Genomic DNA, 22,570 nt, shown 5'->3' with positions numbered 1-22,570 from the left:
TTCAACCACTCCATCTAACCAAGCTTTGGAAAACACCTGGGGCGGTGGGCAGGGGCTGGGGTGTCATTAGGGACAATTGCTCTGAATAGCCAGAAAGTAATAAAATGCAGCTTGTAATAAACAGGATGTCAAAGGTTGGAGCACAGGGCATGAGGAAGGACCAAGCTTTCCAGTCTGGGCAAAACAGGACTAGAAGCTGATGATGCATAACAGACATGACAATCTTCCTATGTGAAGGAGAGAGGACTGCCTACCCAAAGAAATAAAATACAATGAAACACCAAAACATAATCCAACTAACAGCCTTTTTCAATGGGGCTCTACGAGAGAATTCAGACCCAAACAAAATGATTGAATAAATCCTCTTCTTAATTCTGCCACGGACAGTGCTCAGTCAGTACCATTCTAGGTGCACAGGACAAGCCAACTAATTATATAAGGATGGATGCTAGGTGCTAGGATCCATCCTTATATGGACTTTTTAAGGTGCTAGGGCTAAATTAGGTATAACTGATTGAGAAGGGCTGCTCAAATCCAGAAACAACACTCAGGTGGAAACCTAGCAGATGGGAAAAAGAAGTCAAAACTTTTATGTGTAGGGTGGGTGGGCCTTGCTACAGTCAAGCTTCGAGTTGCACCTTGGGGACCACTGGACTGTGAAACGTGATGAGTAGGCACCGGGTCCACCACATGAATGGGCACATGGGCATCAGGCACATATTTATTCTCTTATCTCTCCTCTTTCCAACTTGGGTGCACAAGAACCCTAAAATAGAACTCTTATATTTGGTGGTGGTTAAAAGAAAAAAACAAAAACAAAAACAGCTGAGCTGAGAAACCCTGAATATAATTATTCAACAGAGAAAGAGAAAAACAGTTGTGGTGAACTGGAGAGGCTGGGAGACCGCGTCCACTGCTCCTCCTCTATGAACTACTGTGAGGTCGTAGGCGAGTGACCCGTCTGACTCATGGATTACGACTCAAAATCCCTTCCAATTCCAAGACCTATACTTCTAAAGAGTTGGCTGGTTTAAGCCACCCTTGCCACCCAGCAAGGCAAATAAATGTCCAGCTAACTCTTACCCTAACATGCCATTATGTCCACAGTGGACGTGATGCTTCCTGACACGAGGCAAAGGATACAGAGGGAAGGAGAGCCCTGAGCCACGGAAGTCACCCCCTGCCGCGTCCCTGTAATCTCGAAACCCCAGCCGGGGGAAGCGGTACTCGCTGCTGTAACTAAGGTGCCTGTCTCAATCCTTCCATCTCCCTTGACTTCTCACCTCCCCTTCTGAGAAAACCCCTCATTTTTTAAAAAAATCAATACCTGTACATATATCACTTAATATCTCAAACAGCAGTCTTGCCCCTCTCCACCTGAGCTTCTCCCTCTTCAGAGGAGTAAGTGCACTTTGAATTCTTGTGGCTCCTCTTACATTTGTCTCCATTTTTTTCAACCCCACCTAGTTTATACTATTTGCTGATTTGCAGATTTAGATATTATTTAAGGACTGCTTACCATGGAAGATGAAAACTGAGCTATTTTATACACTTTCAAGCATCTTTCTATAAAGCAAATATTTCCCTAATCCCCCAGCTTTAGAGCCAGAATCCAGCCACTCAGCACAAAGACAGCTGAAGCACTGACAGCACTTGACCGGATTCAGGGCCCGCCTGCTCTGGAGCGTGTGTGCACTGCAGACGCACTCTCCCAAGACCGCACCTCGAACAATCCTTGTCTGTGAAGTTGGTTCCCATACCATCTCATCAACGTTACAATGAAATGACATTGACTGAAATGGCATTACTCAACAACCTGCTGTATCAGGGGTTCAGGTCACCCTTTTATCAGGTATTGATAGAGCAAAGCTTTATAGGCTTGCAGAGATTGAAATGATAAATAACCTGCTTCTACTTGGATGAAGATCCATTCACTCAGCAAGACAGGAAAGCCAAAAAAAGAGGCAGACTCTCAAGTGGCCAGAGAGAGATCAACAACAGAGTGCCATGAGATTTTAACAAGAGAGAACAATCACAATTGGTCGAGGGAGAAACAGGACACACGCCAGCCTGGTGGCAGTGAAATGGAATGGGGAGCCATGGGAAGTGGCCACAGGTGCATGGGCAGGGCGGGTGTGCACACGTGTGTGCACACTAAGCAGGGCACTAGTTTAACTCTGAGGCATTGCAACATGGCTGTCCCGTCCTGAGAAGGCAGGCAGACAAGGCATCTGGGGGGGGACACCTGTTGGGGTTGGGAAGTGTGAGCAGCAACAGCCTATGCCTGGTGGGCACCCAGGCCAGAAAACTACTCCATGGGGAGCCGGGTGCCCCTTCCTCCACTGCATTCCCTAACGTAGGATGTGCGTCAGTGTCCCGTCCACAACATCCTGCTTCCTTCCTAAGCCCAAGGAACCCCCTGAAACAGGGAAACCCAAGCTCCACCAGCAGAAACGGAAGATACACTCCTAGTTCCTCAGCAGCACCTCCACAGTTCTTCCCACACGCATGCTGTTCTCCTAGAACATTCTCCTAACCCCAGTTCGCCTTACACTCTTTCAGTGACGAATGAGCTCCCAGCCCTAAACGCCTGCCTTAGCAGTAAAAGTTTCTGAAGGCAGCAAACTGTGGGCAGCTGTGGATTATACAGGAGCTGATGCGGCTGTTCATTTCCTTGGCTCCAGCTTTCGGACATCTCATTTAGGCAAAGTCTAACGACAGGGAGCTCGTGAACCAATGGGAAACGTGGTGTGTCGGCCCCCTGACGACCCGCCCATCACTGTGCGGGGATGCCTTCCTAACAGGGGATGCCTTCCTAACAGGGGATGCCTTCCTAACAGGCCGTGGCCTGATGCCTGGGGCTGTCTTGAGGAGGGAGGTCCTATTACTAATAGTCCCTTATTTGTAAACAAATGGATTGAAGGCAACGGGTCATATACATTGGGGACACACAGAACGAAATTAAGTGAAGTTCCTTTTCCAGTGAGTTCCAAGTGTCTGGAAGCAGCAGGCCTGTTTCTGCACTTCCTTCCAGGCATTTGGCATGACTCTGGAGCAGATGCTGATCCCCTGTGGATTAAAGGGCAAAACCAGGAGGGATGCTGGCTTCTATCACCCCTCTGCCTCTTGCCCTCTCCCAATTCTATAAATCACTTCTGGCAGGTAGCTGGGAAGCAGCTGCGAATGACAGTTTTGCTCTGGAGCACAGGAAGCCACCTTTTAACCCGCCTGCTGTTGTTTGTCTCTCGAAATGTGACAAAGGAACAGATGTAAGCAGCACGCCAACTGTTGAGGGGATCTGCTTGGAGCACCATGGGAAGCCTGTTCGGAGCCACATCGCACCAGCCACTCCATGGAAGGACAACTGGGTTCATTTCCTGGAACCCCCCCCCCCGCACCCTGGTCACAGCAGGTTGGGACCCGCAACGCGCAGGCAACTCACACACTTGTCCCTGCAGATCCCAGCAGGGCAGCCACTTCCCAAACCCCGTACAAACACACAGATCCAGCCCAGCCTCACCTCCCAGTAGTCTTCTCTGACCCCCACCCCTCCGTGTTGGGGACTCTGGTTCAGAGTCCTCTACAGTCTGTGCCAATCGTGGCCAATCCCATCTCTGTCCACACTACCCTGTTATCTAGCACGAGGGCTGGCGCTGTGGCTTACACACCTCTGTGTTCCCCAAGCAGTGTTTCAAATCACTAGCTGCATGATGAGTCTACTGGAAGGCAAGTTTAGGGGTTGCAACCAATATCTTAAAATATGAAATAAAAGCTAGCTTATAAGTGATACTCTTGGAACAACTGGGGAACTACTGACCATATCAGATTCCTATTAATTTTCAGGTGCAGTAGTGGTGTTGTGTATGCACAGGAGAATACTTTACTTTTAGGAGGTGGGTGCTGTACTAATGAGAGGTGACTTACTTTCAACCGATCAGCACAAATGCACGTGTGCGCGTGCCCACGTCTGTAAGCACACCCCCGTGCACAGAGAGTGAGCAGGCGAAGTGCTACAACTGCTGACACAGTGTTCACTGAGCTACTCTTCAAATTTTTCTATGTGCTTGGAAAGTTTCATAGTTAAAAGTAGAAAAAATGAAAAAGAATAGAAAAAACCACAATGCAGAGCATGGAGTACAATCTGGGTTTAGGTGTCTTTGGATGTGTGTGTGCCCTAGGTTCCGACATAAATGTAGTTCATACTGTAGGCTGGAAATGCTGCCCTCACTGCAGCAAGCACACAGCAGGTGTGCAATGGACTATTTGGTAATTAACTTCTAGAAGCCCAGGACTTAAATGAAGAAGCAAGCTGAGAAATCGTGTCTCCGGTTATATCCCATTAACTCAAGCTATGTCAAAATACCCAGCCCTTTCCTGCCTTAGCACAGTTGGGCTCAGTCTCACTCAGCCTTCAGGCCTTTCTCATCGCGTGTTTAATTACTCATCAGCCAGGCTACTCTGGCTCCCCCCCGCGGTGCCGTGGAGGCGGGTGTGTTGAAGACTCTCAGTAGGGTGACCAGTTGTCCTGATTTGCCTGGGATTGAGGTGTTTTGCTGGACTAGGGTCTTTCAGCATTAAAACTAGGACAGTCCAGGCAAACCAGACAGCTGTTCACCGCAGATCTGAGGGGAGACCGCCAGAGAACCTGGGACAGGTCTGGAAGAGTTGACACTGTCATGTCACGTGGTGATGTTACCACTGCAACAGGAAAAACGAAGGCAAACCCAGCACTGAAGAGCTTGTGACAGAGAGAGGCCTCTCTGATGGCACCCCAACAGGCACAGCAAATGCCAAGCTGCGGTGTCTCTCATGCCTTTACACAGAACCTCTCCTAATCATTCCCCACTAACCCGGAAAGCAAAGGACAGAGAACTTACCGTGAAAACGTCATCATCTCCAAGCTCAGCTTCGTTATGGATGGTGGAAGATGATGTGGTTGAGCCTAAAACAACAAAAAATGCAGTAAGTGCTTTCAAAGAGGATAAGTCAAATCCAACCCTTTAAAGGGCGTATGTGAATAAAACCACATTCCATTCCTTTTGTATTTGGATCACTAGCAGAAATATGCTACCTGGGAATTAACGCTTTTAATTTACTCTTCTTTCATTGACTCTTGCCAGGATGCTCCCTAAATGAACTCTGCAGACTGTTGTTCCCAGTGAACCCCTCAAATTCTGCACCGGCCACTGGACAACAAGCACACAGAGAGGAGGTGCAAGGAGAGCTGCCTACTGTTCGGGGTTCATGGTCAAGGCCAGCCCGTGCCAGCGACCCCCTGGGTCCCAACTGTGTACAGTGGGCAAAACACCGAGTGGAGAACCCCCAGGTTAGACTCGCCATCACCTCTCACTGTGTAAACTGGATTTGGCTTTCTGGTCTTTTCATGGACCGAAGGGGGCGTCCAGCACATGGTGACCTTCTATTCTGAAATCCAGACACTGCACGCTAAAGCCCAGACTGTGGGAGCCACCCTCTCAGCGGACACCAGGGCAATATGTTTTCCCCTGCAACCCTAGGGCATCAGCAAGTCTGCTCTTTCTGCAGGCCAAAAAACCCGGTTTGCCCCATCGTGGAATGAGTGGGTCATTTAGAGTTCAGTGTTATTTACTTTCTCATCTCTTTCTTCATTCTGGTACGCAGACCAGGACAACTTCCCCCCAGCCCTCGTTAGTAGTACCTATTGGCTCAACAAAGGACAGTTAGTTAATGGCCAAAAGGAAAAGCATTTAGATTTGCATAAGTGACAGATACACCAAAAGAAGAACTTATTCTCCATCTTCTCCTTTTCTTGGTTAGGTCTTAAAAAATGGCTCAGAAAGGGAAGAGGAATATTTAAATTTCCAATGAGGAGTCACAGGAGCAAGAGTAAGTTCCCTAATACCCTCTGTGTGGTTCCTATTGATCTTTCAGGATTTTTCTCTACTACGTGAATTATTCTAGTCAATCACTGCTTAAGGCCAGTTTGATGGAATACAGCTAGGTAGAGTATATATAGGAAAAAAACTGCAAGTAGTCAATTTTGTTTGTAGACTCAGTAATTAAGTATACTGACACTCTGCAAACTGCTATCAGTAATACAGGAGCTATTTTCTCTCTAAACATTTAAAAGCTATGTTTAACATTCTACACATTAGTTGCTTATGTAAGACCAATGACGTGAACAGTCATTTTCACAGGTTATCATGTGGCTGTAGTTTACAGATTCATGTTCTGGCTACAACTATCTTACTACTGATGTCAAGCAGTTTTTCACTGAAGATTTGCTTTTCTCTCTTCCCACAAATCCACAACAAATAAAATAACTTTAAATATGTTTACTTTTTAAACAGATGGAACATACACTCTTTTATGACTAAATTTGTATAATGTTTGTAATCAATTAATTCCGAGTTTGGCTCTTCGCCAGACACCTCTTTCTTCACAGAGCTGCGGTGCCATCACCCCTCTGATTCGATAGCTGGACGTGTTCAAGTGGAGAACTTCCATGTTTGCGTCTCTGGAGTCTAGAAAAGCCCATGAGGTCTGATGGCCTAAGAGCCTCCCAGGCCGAGATCAAATGCAGCACAGTGTCTACTGACCACTCACCACAGACTAGGGCCTAAACCAAACCAGGGCTCCGGGAGTCACAGGGCCCCTTCCTGGTCAGTGGCAGCTGTGCCCTGGGCTCTGATCGCAAGAGGGCAGTGGGCCTGGAGCCATCTGGGCCCACTGGAATCTGGTCTCCACTTCTGAGCCAAGACAGATTAGACCAAAGCTGTTTCAGTAGTCAGGGAAAAGTGGACTCCATCAACAACTCCTTCACGTGCCAAGTCCAGAACTTGTCTTTTCAGAGCAAAGTCTGAAAACCAATTGGGACCAATCCTTACTCTGAAACCCACCTCCTCTTTCCCTGTATTCTTCACTTTTTAATTGTTCTCCTGGCTGTTCCTCAAGTTTTGGCATCTACTGACTGGGCCCCCCTCCCAACATACCTGCATATAAACTACAATTATATGATGGTGGATAATTGAAATTAACAAGAACTCAGAAAATTAATAGTCCCACCAAGAAAGCAGTGACAAATTCAGTACCTTCTATGAGGTCTTCAATTGCTTTCCGCACTCCCCTGTCAAAGGCTCGAGCGTCAGCAGGACTTTGAAAAGTAAGCCCAAACTTCCTATTGTCGACCTTCCAGTGATGGAAGGTTGGGTTGGCTTTGGTGTAGACCAAGTCCTTTCTCACATAGCATTCCAGCACCACCTGAAGGGTTGAAACACACAGGCTGGTTACTTGTGAAATAGTCACGATGGAGTCTGGTTACAAAGATCTAACTAGGAACCATCCATCATTGGTGGCAACTATGAAAACCCTCCACACCTGCCATCACCTATCCGTGAGTCTCTCCATCTTGAAAGGCCTTTGCTTGCCTCTGAGGACCATCTACTCTTTGCTGACCCATCACCCCACCCCACCCCAACCCACTCCACCCCACCCCACCCACTTGCCTCTGGTGATCCCCACCATATTGGGATACTCCTTAACGACACTCTTCATCTCACTCATTCTTCTTCCACATGCCTGCCTGGGGGGGGCACTAAGCTGAAGCCCAGGCCTCGGGGCTTTGCTGTTCCAGGGTTACTGCTTCTGAGGCAGGGCCTCTGCATGAGTGGCTCTCAACCTCCCCTCCTCTGACCTAATGGGTGTTTCCCAGTGACCTCAAATTCAACATGCTGAAAAATTAACTTCATCTGTTCTGAAATTTCTGCCACTAATTTCTTCTCCCAACTTCCTAACTAGCAATGTCAACCCCTCTCTTTATGGTTCAAAATCTCCGTAACTATCTTTGCCTCTTTTGCTTTCTCTACCCCTATATTTTTAACAGTCTGTTTCATTTTCTCTTCGATATCTTTTATATCAATCCATTTCAGTTGCCACTACCCTGATCTGGATCTCTATTACCCCTTTATCTGGACTGCCTTTAACTGAGCTAAAACTCTAAGCAGATTGTATCTCAGACCCTGAGGCCTTTTATCTTTATAATAGAAATAACACTAACATTTATCAATGAGAACACACACCTGAACACTCTCTGAAAACACTGAATGATGAGAAACTTAACAGGCTCACATTCATTTTCCAGTATATTTGTAGCATCAAGTTCTACTTTTATTTACTCCCATTCTTGGCATCTTCACAATTTAGTACTAGATTTCACATTATTCTCTAACATTGCTTGTGCCTTAGTCTTATTCCCCTAACTAGACTACAAAAGATCAAGAAGTATTATAAAACACCTATCTCTATGTCTACCACAGTGTTATTGTTGATAAAGATACCAGAGTATAATATTACAGCATAAGAGAAGCATTGCAATCACGTGAATGTAAATTCCATTCTTTATTCACACACACAAAATCTCTAAAATATCAACAATATTTATTCCTATGTACACCAAAACAATTTTGCTAAGTGTTAGTGGTTTTGATCTTGTTCTGGCAAAGCTCTTCATTTAACAAAATGAAATCTTACTAAGTGAAGGGGAAGAGTAAAGGCCTGTCTGAATTAGTATAAATTCAAACCAGCAAATACTTTTAAATGACTACAGGTTTCAAGGATACATCTGGCAAACAGAAATGCAGTGCTGCCTACTGCATGTCCTCTAACTCACACACATGAGAACCACCGGCAGACTGCTGTATCAAGTAGCAGTCCCAAGCAGTTCACTTCATCACACTGTATTGAAAGAAGACAATAGTCCCTTCACACAGTTCTATTTATGATTAAATTGCTTATTATGGCCATTTCCCCCTAAGAATAGTGCAATGGCTAAATGTCAGCCCAGCCCCATTCCAAACTGGGGAAATCCAAATAACCCAGGCTTTAACTAACAAATGTTATCTATTTTAGAATTTAATAGTCTCAATTCAAAGTCTCAAAAATAAACTCTTTGTAAAAACAAAGACTTCATTTCTCCATATTTTTAGGGTGAAAAAAATTAGTCTTCATTTGACGTTTTCCAAGTTCAAGATTATTACAACTTTTTTTTTTTACAGAAGTTTAATAAATTCACAGAAAAGTAAGTGTGGCCACCTAAGTTAGGTGAGGGGGAAGGGATCAGAAACCATCTCTCCATGTCCCCTTCAGCAAAATAATGTCACTACATATCTCAGTTTAATGATAAAAATAAAAAAAGTTCGGAAGCTTTAATCTTACCAACAGGTATAAACAGTCTAGTGAAATTTTGGCACGAACTTAAACTTGAGAGAGGCTTTTAAAAATATTTTTAAATGAGATGGCTGGAGAGGAAAACAGTGATTGCATATTTTTGTTGGAGGCATTAAAAAACCTACACAAGAAACACAAGTTGTAAAAGATTTTAAGTAATTTCGATGACTTATATGAAGGGTTCATTCTCATTCATCTTTCCCTCCCCACCCCCTCGCCTGTCCGTTTCCAGAGTCACCCACCGTCAGGGTGGTGGACCCACCCCAGTGCCCTTTTCCTGGCCTGAGTATGTAAGTCTGTGTGTAAGTGTGAGTGTGTTTAATGGGGCCACACCTACAAATTACTACTTGCCTTTTATTTTCCTTAAAAGCATGTCTTAAGAGATATAGGAAGGTAAAAGTTATTCTCTTTAATAGCTCCTAATATTCCTCAGTATGAATGTATTAGAATTAGTCAGCCATTCTCCACACTAATGGGGATTTTTAGGTTATTTCTAATTGTTCACTTTTACAGACGGCGCTGGAATGAACATCCTTATACACGTTCTTAAAGTTTAGTCTGTGGCTCCTGGGAGCTCGTCAGCTCCACGCCCCTGCCTTGTAGGGGTTCCAGGATGGCAAAACTGTTTTCATACAAGACTTTTTTTTTTTCCTTTTCATTGTATTGCTATTTCTCCCAAAGGTGCGAAAGGACCGGTGGGTAAAGCTGCTTTGCCATGGCACCAACCTGCACCAAAGCCACCGGATTCGTCACTGTTTCACGGTCAAAGTAAAAAAGGCCGGTTTTATGTAGGATTGATCTTGAGGAAGCCATTACAAATGATTGAATCTTGACCCTTGAATGCACATCTTTTATTTTGTGTGATGAAATGGCAGTGCACATAACGATTCTCATCTCTGTTTCCGCCACCAGTCTGCTGTGACATGTTGCTCCGGTTGAAGTGTACGCAGAGTCTCTGGCTTTGCACCAGTGCAAGGATGGAAAAGGGAAGAGGATTTCTAATGGCCTTTTCACTCCGGCTGCACAGGGAGGAATGACGACTGTCTCAGGAAAAGTGCTTGTGTGATTATTTCAGCTGTGAGCTGAACTCGCTTTTTTCACGGACTCACTTAACAGACCCACTGGCAGACCAACTATGGCTATTTGGACTTGTGCATCTGGCAGATATTTTCTTGACTATGAACACAGTGAGCCTATCACTTCAAGGAGAACAAGAGGAGGTATTTGTGGCCAATAATAAAATCTGAACTCTCAAGTGAAAGAATTGTGGACAGCTTCCCAACACTTAAAGACTCTTCTAATGAGATGAGTGGTGATATTCAGAAATGTGATTTTTTGTTACTATAGAGTTAAATGTTCGAAAGATCTGCTTAAATCAGTAAACCATTATTTCCAAATGACCAGCGCATGAGGCCACAAAATCAGGGATAAGGAAAAGACCTGTCGCAGTGGCAGATAAACCAGTGGGTTTCAATGTAAGAGAGTGTGAAACATGCATCGATATGGCTTCAGACTCCACAGTCACAGAACTGCAAGCCAAGTGTTGGAGCAGCATCAGAAAGTGTGTCTGTGATGACCTGAAAGGGTTGCTAACTACTCGCTTCCCCAACTATATGCTTGTATGAGCTGGATTCTCTTCATATACTTCAACCAAAATGTAGTGCAATAGACTGAAAGCAGGAGTACACACCAGAATCCAGGAATTTTCTATTACCTCCGCATTAAAGAGTATTTGCAAAAACATAAAACAACACTAGTCTTCTCCTAATTTTATTATGGAATATAGTTATTTCTGCCCTGGCTGGCGTAGCTCAGTAGATTGAGCGCTGGCTGCGAACCAAAGTGTCGCAAGTTCGATTCCCAGTCAGGGTACATGCCTGGGTTGCAGGCCATGACCCCCAGCAACCGCACATTGATGTTTCTCTCTCTCCCTCTCTTCCCTCTCTAAAAATAAATAAATAAAATCTTAAAAAAGGAAAAATCTAGAAAATGTACAAATATATGGAAATTAAAAAAAAGAAAATAGTTATTTCTTATAAAGAATGTCATGTATGCGAAAATTACTATTTAAGATTTGAAACTTTTTTCCCCTTTGAATTTCTAATATGGTAACTAAGCTGTAACTCACAAAGACCAAATCGCTCAGTCACTGTTCAGTGTAAAGGGAGTTTGAGACCAGACACGTTGGAAAACTGTTGCTGCCGTAGACCTCGGCATGCGGTTGTTTTTGTAAGGGTTCCGACGTGGAACTGCCAGGTAAAAGGTGCACACACTTAGCATCCGTCAGTCAGTATCCTGCCAGACTTCCTTTCAAAGAGCTTTGCTGCTGGAACTCCCACCAAATACACGGGTGAGAGCTCAGGCCCTGCTCACGGGCAACGATGGGATGCCCGGCCTGTGAGATTTTGTGGTTCGTCCTCCTAAGGTGGTTCTCACAGGGCTTGTTTCAGGAGTACGCTCCTCTAATCCATCTAAAATAAGATGGAACTCAGAAATTGGAGAATAATTTTTTAAGAAGTATATTTTATTATATTTTTCCCATTACCATTTATCCCCCCGTCACCCTCTTCCACCTTAACTCAGAAATTTTAAATTTACATAGAATTGCTCAGGAAAACTTGATTGTCTCCGACTTATAAAAGACCATCCAAATAGCGACTTGTGAATCGATGTCTGGAACACAGACCTTCCCACAGAAACAACAGCAGTCGGGTTCACAGGCCTCCACAAGCAGTTCACACGACAACAAAAACTGATGTTTGAATTCTAGGACTGACTACATGGGAAGAACTGTCGACCACATGGTTTCTACCTGAAAAAGCACGCTGCATCCCATCTGGAGTCCCGGTGGCTGACACCACCCATCCACTGTGTTCCAAAAATGATCTCCATTCTTTCCTTCAAAACCCACCACTTAGGCAGGGGTTCCTTCTTGCAGGGGTCCCACGTGGGATAACATTCTCCAGTGAGTGGGAGTGCTACATTATGGAAGCTTAGAGGCCAAAGAAGAGTCACCATATCTCCAGGGGGGTGCGGGGGGGGTGTGTGGTGTGGTGTGGTGTGGTGTGGTGTGGTGTGGTGTGTGTGTGTGTGTGGTGGGACAGGGCAGAGGGAGGGAGCTAAGCAGCACTGAGTCAGGAGGAGTCCAGGATTTCCCAGGGTGTGACATAAGTAAGGCAAAGGGCAGAAAGATGGAGAAGCACAACTGGGCGTGTGTGGGTGTGTGATCTAAGTACTAGTGGATATAAAAAAAGTCCATGAGAGTCACTGTAAAGAGGTCAGGAAGGGGACGGAGTGATGGAGAAACATGATGGGCAGAGAGAGAGGCACACGATCCTTTCACAACAGCATCAGACAACAGAAGCTGGCCTACAACCAGGACTGCCCTGTCACTGGGCAGAGTGGTACGAAGGGTCTGGTTTGGGCTTCACAGTGAAATGGTTCCCAATGCTGGCTCTACTAAGGACTGGTGCCCTAGACGGGGAAATGGATCACTTCTTATAGCACTGAGGTTCCCACTGCAAAGTGGACATGATAGTATTTTCCCCCTACGGAATGTTGCAGGAATTTAATGGAGGTTATTTAGATAAAGGGCCTTTAACAAACTGGCAAAAGTTAAGATACAAGTTTACATATTTATAAAATGAAGGAGTTGCATGAGACAATCTAAAGACCATTTTGGGCTGACATACTATGACAAACCACAGAAATACCAGGGAAAAAAGATATAATCGTTCAGGTAAGATAATTTGCTAACAAAAAGTAATAAGCCCTGTTGTTATAAGCCTTGGCTGGTGTGACTCGGTTGCTTGGAGCAGTTGTCCTTTAAATCAAAAGGTTGCAGGTTTGATTCCCAGTCAGGACACATGCAAATCAATGTTTCTTTCTCACATCAGTGTTTCTCTTTCTCTCTCCTCTTCCTTTCTCCCCTCTCTAAAATCAATGAGCATGTCCTCAGGTGAGGACAAAAGGAAAAAAAGTAGTAACATTAAAAAAGGAAACATTTTAAAACATTATTTTGAAAAAAAAAAAAAATCAACCAAAATAAAAAGGCAAGCAAAAGACTATAAAAATATTTGCAGCAAACATGGCAGATGGAGATTAATATCCTTGTTATACAAGAGGGCACAGAAATAAAGGAGAAAAGATCCCAATAAGTATGTGAAGGATATTAACAGATAATTTAGTTGCCACTGTTTACCAAGCAGAAAAACATTTGATCTAATTGGTAATCAACAACACACTGATCAACAATAACAATAACTGATACTCTACTGAATTGGTCAAGATGTAAAATATCTGATCTTCATTGTATGAAAGGAAATTCTCAAAAGATGCTGGTAGCAGCTCTTTGAATAATAATGAAGTCATAAAAGCTCAACCCCCAAATTATTATAAGAGAACAATAAATATGAAATATGCAGGCGTTAGGCATACAAATGCAGACAGGCCCTGACTGCTGTGGTTCGGTGGGTTGGGCATCGCCCCGAGGGGTCGCCAGTTCGATTCCAGGTCAGGACACGTGCCTGGGTTGCAGGCCAGGTCCCTGGCTGCGGGCGTGTGGGAGGTAAACGATCTTTGTTTCTCTCACACATCGATGTTTTTCTCCCTCTCCTTCTCCCTCTCCTTTTCCTTCCCTTCCTCTTTCTCTAAAGGCAAACAAATACAATCTTTAATAAAAAACAAAACCAAATGCAGATTAAGTGATACTGGGGAGGGGCCAGAACCTTAATTAACATCTGACAATAAGGAGATGTTCAAATAAACAGAAAGTATCAATCAACACAATAACAGCAACAAGGAAAACTGCTAACAGGAATGTTAGGGCAAACCCAGAGAGACCCAAAACTGTTTATGAGCTCTGATTATAGGTATGTAAAAACAAAAATATGCACAGGGAGGGAAAACTACATCAAAGAGCAAAAAGTGGCCGCACACATGTGACTCTGGTTCACTTTTGTGGTCAGAGTTACAGAGTATCAAATACTGGTTCCACACTCCCAGGATGAGTCACCAAGAACAAGGAGTCCTTCTGAACCTTAGCTTCTTCAGGTGTAACTCTACAGGCTGCTGCCGGGACATCATGTTCTGACCTAACTAAAGGGCTAGTGTAGGGTCAGTGCTGGGTAAAGGAGAGTCATTTTATCTTATATCGGTGGTGTGGTCACACTGCCTTTATGGTGAGTATCTTATAAACAATGTTTAATTATGACTATTATGTAAGAGATTTCTTAAATAGACATGCCTCTTGAAATGACCCATATTCTCAGTTTCAATTTTCATTCATTTCCTTTTCAGAAATGAACCAAGTGTGAAAAAAGCATTTCTGTTCATTCATATATAACATTTACAAATTGTTTTATCTATTTTGTAACATTTTAAAACAATAAGTTTGCACCCTTAACGCACAAAACTCACCAGATGCCACAGTTAAGGGTCTCAGAGGTGATACTGACACACTCTTGCAGTGTCTTTATGTTTTTCTGTTGGGATCCTGTACACTCCTGCACATTCTGAATCATCTAATGGCTTCCGAGTACACATTCCATAATCAATACAAATAGGGGCATGTTCTTCCAGGTTCAGGGCCATCAGTTAAAAAATAGATTTAGACATTCAAATTTCCCTCATATCATAGATTCCTTCAAAACACAGACCTGGACATTCAAGTTCCCTTGTGCCACTGCATGGCCCATCCAGGCCCCCAGCACTGTGAGGTCCTGATTCCACTCTGAGGCGCGTCGTTTCAAGCACTTAAAATTCTACTGCAGAAGTGTGATTCCACTGCTTTTCGTTACTTTTCCCAAACATGTCTCATTCATTATGTTATGAAAGAAAAGCTGCGGTACCTTTTAGATGAACAGTTACTTAGAAGTAACCAAATATCAGATGACACTTTTTCTTTCTATTTTACCTTTCACCCCATATTTTTAAAGCCTCTGACCCCATAGCTCACTACCATCTGACTCATGACGAAGAACACACTTCTGTTTTGAATGTCTTGGTACAGGGGCAGAAAGACAGCCCAATGAATCAAAGATGCAGACAAGACAGTCCTGCTACGGCTTCTCAGCGCCCGAGCTATGTGGTACACAGTGACTGTGCTGCAAGCCTGGGCTGCGCTTTCCAACCGGAGCCAGCTCCACAGTTAGAACTTCTGAAGCTTTTGCAAGAGTCTAAGTCAAACAAAGAAGGGAACATAACCTATGGCAAGAAGGCTATGACTTAAGGTAAAGAAATCAAGTGTCACCAACTGAGCCCCCGCATCCCACGCCTGCCATTACCAGTTTGTCTTTCTGCCGCTCGCCATGGATGAGAAAGCCGCTGCGTCCGTTGCCTTCGGGGTGCATGACCTTGCAGACCCCCACGCGACTGATCCCGCCTCCTTCCTGTGGGAACCATCCCCCGCTGGAGTCATCTCTGGTCATAACCACAGCCTTGACACGCACGATATAGCTGTCACTAAAACGACAAGAAGAACGGGGCATGACAATGGTCTGGTGGCTGCACAACAAGTTTCACAGGTCAAGATGGCCCACTGACCACCAGCCAGCATTTTCTGGACTCGCCAGAAAAAAGTCGACGCCTGGCAGCAACCTTAAAAGGCAGCCCATCTCAACTTTTAAGGGGAAAAAAAGCCAAAACACTTATAATACTCAATATAAAAGGACATTTTTAAAAAGATGCGCAGTAACTAAAAATATCTGTGAGCCTTTAAAGATATATGCAGGCATAACATTCTCCAATTCCTAGGTGGTAAGCATTAATGATAAAACAAATGAGCTGAGCTCTATAGATTGGTATCTATGAGTTAGAAAAGACAAATTTATTACTTAAAAGGACATTGTGGTTTCAACACTTAAAACTCAGTTTATAATGAGTGACCAAGGTATAACATTTTATGAAGCAAATAATCCTCCAATTTAGCATAACAACAGGAAAATCCATTTCCAAATCACAAATTCCTCATGCAATCACTTACGTGTACATAGGTGGGAAAATATTTCAATTTAAATACACTTTATACAGGTGTACCCTTTTGTTTGATCCTGCGTTTTCCAGTCTCAATTTCAATTTCACAGTAAGTTCCTTTGTGCATTTGCCAAACACCCCCTTTCTCCTCCAGAGACCAACTCCAGTTTCTCTTCCTTCTCCACTGTTTTGTGGGAAATGTATTTGGATTTTCAGCAAGGCCATCAAATTTTCACTTGCTACCTCTTTCTTTGGAAAGAGTTCAGTTTTTTACTCATTCAAACATCACTCCCATCTTCTTCCTACATGGCAGGCACTATGCCGGGTTCCAGGGAAACAGAGATGCAGGGCAACCCAGAACCCCTCTTCCCACCCGCCCTCCAGGCTGGCGCTCAGAGCCCAGCCACGCAGGCTGCAACCTGCGAGAGACCACTGGGATAGTCCCTCTGCCCCACACCCCTCACTGCCTCGCTCGCCCCCAAAGGAAAAGCCACCCAGATTTCCCATGACTCCCCACAGGTCACCCTCCACTGTGACCGACACCCACTGGGCCCACCAGACTCAAGGCCCAACACCCTCTTACCTTCCTCAGACTGTGTGTGTGTGTGTGTGTGTGTGTGTGTGGTAAAATATCCAACACATAATGTAAACCTTACCATTTTAGACATTTTAAGTGTACAATTCCATGGCATTAAGCACATTCACATTGTTCTGCAACCATTCCCACCATCCATCTCCAGAACATTTTTCATCTTCCCAGACTAAAACTCCACACCCATCACACACTAACTCCCCACTCTCCCCAGCCACTGGTCACCACCCTTCTCCTCTGGTCCCTCACGTGTGTTCCTTTCATTTTCTGAACCTGAATGCAGAGGTGCTCTGGGCTGAGCGTCTGTGGCCAGTGCCCACCAGGCTGTCTTCTCGCACATCCCTCCCCACTGAGCCCAGATGTGGGATGGGATGTTCCTTCACTGCTGCTGGCGGGGGGACCTCTCCCCAGTTCCTCCGAAGCTCCCAAGTCTAACCATGCCCCCACTACCCTTCTTCAATCTTCCAGACTGCTGGGTCACTCTCCCTCACTCCTCAAAGACATCAGCAAGTGGGCTCACTGTCCCTCCCCCTCTCTCCCTGTTATGAATCTTTGTAATTTCATTGTTCACCCAGAGGATCCTTGCAACTCCTTGGTGTCTCTGTTTCTGGGACTCTTCTCCGATGCTCTGGTCCCACACCCAGCCATGGCTAGGGCACACCCTTAAACTTGTCAAAACCAACACGTGCACAACTTCCAGAATCTCAATTTCAAGCATCCTGCTCTCCAGCCACCACCTCCGGACTCTGCAGCTCCCCTCCCCAAGACCCCAGTACTTCTACCCCGTGGGGGCCACAGTCTAGTGTTATGACCACCTCCCCACCCCATTCCCCACATGCCTCAGGCTCTCACTTGACTCTCTACCCAACTGAAGTTCCATGGGCTATCACAACGCTCCTTTGCACAAAACCTTAACACATTTGTTCTCTCTTTCCTCATTGTAATTGCCTGGTGAAACCCCAACTTTGGTGAGATCCCACCATCTACTTAACTCCATGCTCCCACCCAGGCTGCTGAATACGGTTCCAGGAAAAACCCCACTCTGTTTAACTTAGAGGTCTAGTTTGAAAGTCATAACCACTACCCCCCATGGGTCCTCATGTGCCACCCAGCACCCTGCTACATCTCCCCAATCCATCCCTGGTATGACCTCGCATGTCCTCCCACTGCCTCCCTCTCAGAGGACAGATGAGCTCGCTTTAATGTCACTGTGGAAATAAACCCAATCAGAAGAGACCTTGCACTCGTGCCCACCAGCACGCCCACCACTCTGTACCAGTGCTCGCTGCCTCCTCTCCTTTGGTAACTGGCTGAACCATCTAGGACCGAAGCCAGGGCCAACAACTGCAACCTAGGTACTTTCTAAGTGCCAACAGTGCCCACATTCACATTTCTTTCCGGACTTCTTCCCTCAGCTTCTGACGAGTAAAACCAGCTGTCTAGTGGGCACTTGGATCAACTAGTCTCAGGTTGGACTCTGGATTCCCACCACCTTCCAATCCCACTGGTTCTCCTCCCTTGGAAACCTACACCGACTCCACTTCTCACCACCTCCATCAGCACTGCCCCATCCCCAGCTGCCAACACCTCTGAGACCATGGCTCAAGTCTCCTCACTGGCCTCCTTCCTTCCATGCTTGCCCAATTTTCTAGGAAAGCAGATGGGTAACTACTCAAGATTACAACACTCTACTCAAACAAATGCCCCGACAGTTTCCTATACGACTCTGAGTAAAAGAAAAATGCAGCACTCATCTTACCGCTCTCCTCCTCGCTCACCCCACTTCGGCCCCGCCGCCCTCGACGGGCCTCCTTGTCAGGCACACGCCCACCTCGGGGACCTCGTGCGTGCTACTTCTGTCCCTTGAAACCCCTTTCCCTCTCTCCTCTCCACACCGACTAGGCTCATGTTCACAGCTATTTCGTCAGAGAAGACCTCTCTGTCCTCTTTGTATAAAGTAGCACTTTGCATTCCTCTTAAATCTGCCCACCCTGCTTTGTCTTTCTACATTCTACGGAACCGGCCTCTGCCCTCTTTGTTCGCCCACCTTCCCCAACTAGAGGGGAAACTCCCTGAGAGCAGGGACTTTGCCCTTTCTGTTTACTGCGACATCCGTAGAGCCTGGAGCAGCAGCTTCCATGTAATAGGTTGTGGAGTGACTCGGGGTTAAACACATGATATAGCATTAACAGGTTTTTAAAAAAATTACTTGTAACTAATAGGATCCTGAGAAAATACAGTGTTCAATACTCATTTGCTTATAAATCACAGTAGCTTAACTGGGATGGCGTAAGGCTTTCCTTTTCATTAAACAGGAGCACTGAATTTTTAAAAAATCACATGGTTTACAGTACATGGGTTCAGTCATTAATGCATTTATCTCAGGATTCAACACGCACGTTCCTTTAGATCAGAGAGACTGAGAACAAGGGTGACACCTACATTTTCCGGCTTGATTGACAGATGTAGCTAACAAAAATAGGGGAGATAATGAGGCTGCTTGTGGAAACATTAAAAGCCTGAGGTGCCGATGAAACACTCAGGTGGTTGAATTTGCCACTGGCCAGCACAGTGGCTGTGGTGAGAGTGTTCAGGAAGTGCTAGACAGCAGAACATGAAGGACCACCCTGAGAAGAAAACCAATGGAAAGTATGGTATGGAAAGCTGAGAGGGAGAAGAGTTTCTAAGAAAGGTCTGGTGAAACAAATACTAGAATATATCCTTTGGACTTGACAATCTAGAAGTTTGGAGTGAGCTCCTTTATCACTTACATGCAAAAAAAATTATACAGAATTGCTGAAATTGGGAAATAGTGAACATAAATTGAATAGGACCAGTAAATGCATGTAGAAAATTACTAAAGGAAAAAAATCTAAGTTAGGGCAAGTAGGCTTATAGTAGTAGGTGTGATTTTAAAAACTCTCATGGAAGCAGTCAAGCCACTTGAAAAGGAAAATGCTTCAGCAGAAACCTTATAAAAAGCCAACTGCAGCCCTGGCTGGCATAGCTCAGTGATTGAGCACAGGCTTTGAACCACAGGGTCACAGGTTCGATTCCCAGTCAGGGCGCATGCCTGGGTTGCAAATCAGGTCCCCAGTGGGAGCCATGTGAGAGGCAACCACACATTGATGTTTCTCTCTCTTTCTCCCTCCCTTCCCCTCTCTAAAAAGAAATAAAATCCTTAAAAATAAAACAAAACTACTTAAAAAAAAAGCCAACTGCAGCATGGGGAGCTCAGAAAATCAGAAAAAAATGAGAACTGGAGATCAGAGGTGTTGGAGGCTCTGTCAAGACTTTTACAGAAGGAAAACAGAGAAGAAAGCTGGGCCTGAGGGATGGCGACGGGTGACTCTCTTGAAGCCTGAGGTCACAGAGGTGTCTCCAGTTTTGTGCTTGCTCTCTCTCAGAGCAGGTGTACGGACGCCATCCTGCCTGCGGTCCTACATGGCTATGTGTTCTCAGCGGCCGTCCATGCCACGCGGTGTGCCAGAAGCCTCCAAACAACAATGGGCCTGCTGTTGCCTCCCCACATTCCACTCCGAGGTGCGCTGGAAACTGGGTGGGATTCGTCAGGTTCTTGTACTTTCTTAAGGCTTCCCAGTCCATGAGCCACAGAGGGATTTTCTTTTATCACAGTAATTTCTTTTTTAGTGTCTTCAAAAAATGTATGCTTCCAGGGGCCTGTTCTACACAGCCAGCGAAGCCCCCAGGCAAGTTTCCTGCAATCACGGTGCATGGCAGAACCTCACACACTCAAGTGACCGGCTTTGTCTAATTCTGCCTCCCCCCATTTTAGAATAACTCACTGAAACTTGATTTGAAGCCGTCCTTTTGTTCCCATAATTTGTATTCTTTTATAAAAATTAAAACTAAAAATGTGAGACTACAATAAAAAAGATTATTAATATCTTACAACATTTGTTTAGATTAGTTGCATACAAACAACTCAAGAATGTTTCCGCCGCCCAATACCCCCTTTATTCTAGAAAAACTCAAGGTCCTCACGATAGGTAATTCTCTCGTGTGACACACAGCGTCTTCAACTCTTCCGTGAGGCACTGTGGGTTCATCCGGACAGGAAACGGCCAAGGTGAGTATCTGAAACTCTACACACCTCTTGTTAAAACATGTTTTTGCTTTGTGTATTGCAGTTGTGTGCTGGTCTCCTTTCCTTTGAGGGGATTAAGCACGAAAAGGAAGTCTGTATTACTTATGTCGGTGCCATAAACGTATTTCTAAAAAATATTCATTGATTAGAGATATAAAAAAATACCCCATCCCCTGGCTTGCAGACTGCCAACTCTGGCCTTTGCTTTCAGTCTGCAGCATCCTCTTTCCTGCCTTGGCTCCCCTATTACTCTCCCCAGGGCAGACTTCTCTGGGATTGGCAGGGGGAGGGGAGGTGGGCCTGGGGGAACAGAAACATACCCCACTACACCCTGCCATCTCCTCTAGCAACATCTCCACCAGCCAGCATTAACGGAGGCAGCTGGCTGTTTAAAACAAGGCCAGGGGATAACAGGTCGCGCTGAAAGCTGCGAAGGATGTCTGGATAATCCAGCTGCATGGCTGAGTGCCAACTGCTTCCTATCTGTGGTGTGTTTACGTTACTCAGGCATTTCACCCCACCCAGAAGAGAAACGACAACGAACTCTACTACCAAAAGGTATAAAGGAGGGAAACTGCTTCCCACCTCCCCCCCCTTCTCTTTCTGTAAAGCATTAAACAACATGTTTTAACCAGATGTGGGGTTGGTTGTGGGGGCGGGGTGGAGCAGGAAGGGCAAAGGTAGATTCATTTTCTAATGTGCACAAGGAAAATGCTGCTAGCATGCCTTAGAAATTTTTCAAAAAATGTTATTGTCAGAAATAACAACAACAAAAATGCTCTGCAAGTTTCAACCACTATTAACAGTGTAACTAATTAAGGACCCAGTGAAGTTGCAGATGAGGTCCAAACGCCAGGTGAGTGGGGCCCCAGACTTGGAATTTGAGCTGAGCTGCCCCAAGAATCAACGCCACGACAAACGCTGTTTGACTATCGCCACCCAAACAACGCCGTGTTCTCTAGGTGCATTTGGAGTAAAACTGACTCTTACAAATTAAGTTGGGGATCTGCTATTTAAGTGTGGTTTCTTTAAGACAAATGTTTTGTGTTTCCAACATGTGGCCTCATTTGTAAAAACAGGACTTGCTGTCCTGTGATCACTCAACATACAGAAGAGGTAGGTGGTATCCTAAAGCAGAATGGGGAGGCACAGAACGATTTCGAAGCTAGATTTTTATGGTGGGGCAGGTGCTATTCTACAGTGACACAGCAAGGTCTGGGCCTCAGGCCTTTACGTTCTAAATTCTCTCCGGATTCAAAGCAGGCCCTGTATTGGGCCATGTTACAGGGGTAAACAAAGGAATTGTAGGAAATGGTGTTGAGGCAACACTGTGTCTGCAAATAATGTTAGAGGCAGACAGGTCAGCAATGCCTTGACCTTTCAGTAGCTGAAGAAGCCTCTTTCTGAGCTTCAATTTCCTTATTTGCAAGGGGACGAAAGGGAGGCAGAAGCGCTGCGGGGGCGGGGGGGGCGGGGGTAGCTCTACTCGGCTGCTGGGAAGTGAAACGGTTAAAAGCAGTGATAGAGGTGGTGTGCAATACAGAGAGGTTGTAGCCATCTGATTATTTCTGCTGAAAGGCTGACTTTGATTACAAAAACAGGTCCTTTAAAGACCAGCCTCACCAGCCACTGACCACCTCTTCCAGAGAACTCCTTTTTTGGAGTGGCAAGGGGGCTGTCAGGAGAAAACCCAA

At 45.3% G+C, this 22,570-nt stretch overlaps 1 protein-coding gene across 4 annotated transcripts in view; it reads right to left on the bottom strand.

Moving 5' to 3' along the window:
* The window catches only part of SPRED2 (sprouty related EVH1 domain containing 2), a 111,866-nt gene that overhangs the window by 12,721 nt on the left and 76,575 nt on the right, over positions 1 to 22,570 (bottom strand). For all 4 annotated transcript variants that reach the window (XM_045827979.1, XM_045827982.1, XM_045827980.1 and 1 more), the window contains 3 exons: positions 15,489 to 15,666; positions 7,071 to 7,239; positions 4,878 to 4,942 (listed from right to left, as the gene is read on the bottom strand). In XM_045827979.1, the coding sequence (XP_045683935.1) occupies positions 4,878 to 4,942; positions 7,071 to 7,239; positions 15,489 to 15,666 (412 nt within the window). The remainder of the gene's footprint in view (positions 1 to 4,877; positions 4,943 to 7,070; positions 7,240 to 15,488; positions 15,667 to 22,570) is intronic.

The sequence above is a fragment of the Phyllostomus hastatus genome, unplaced genomic scaffold, assembly GCF_019186645.2.
Source record: "Phyllostomus hastatus isolate PE091 unplaced genomic scaffold, TTU_PhHast_1.1 phas_scaffold_78, whole genome shotgun sequence".
Classification (NCBI taxonomy): Eukaryota; Metazoa; Chordata; class Mammalia; order Chiroptera; family Phyllostomidae; genus Phyllostomus; species Phyllostomus hastatus.
The sequence above is the reverse complement of the archived record's forward strand: the minus strand, read 5'-3'. Positions and strand labels throughout refer to the sequence as shown.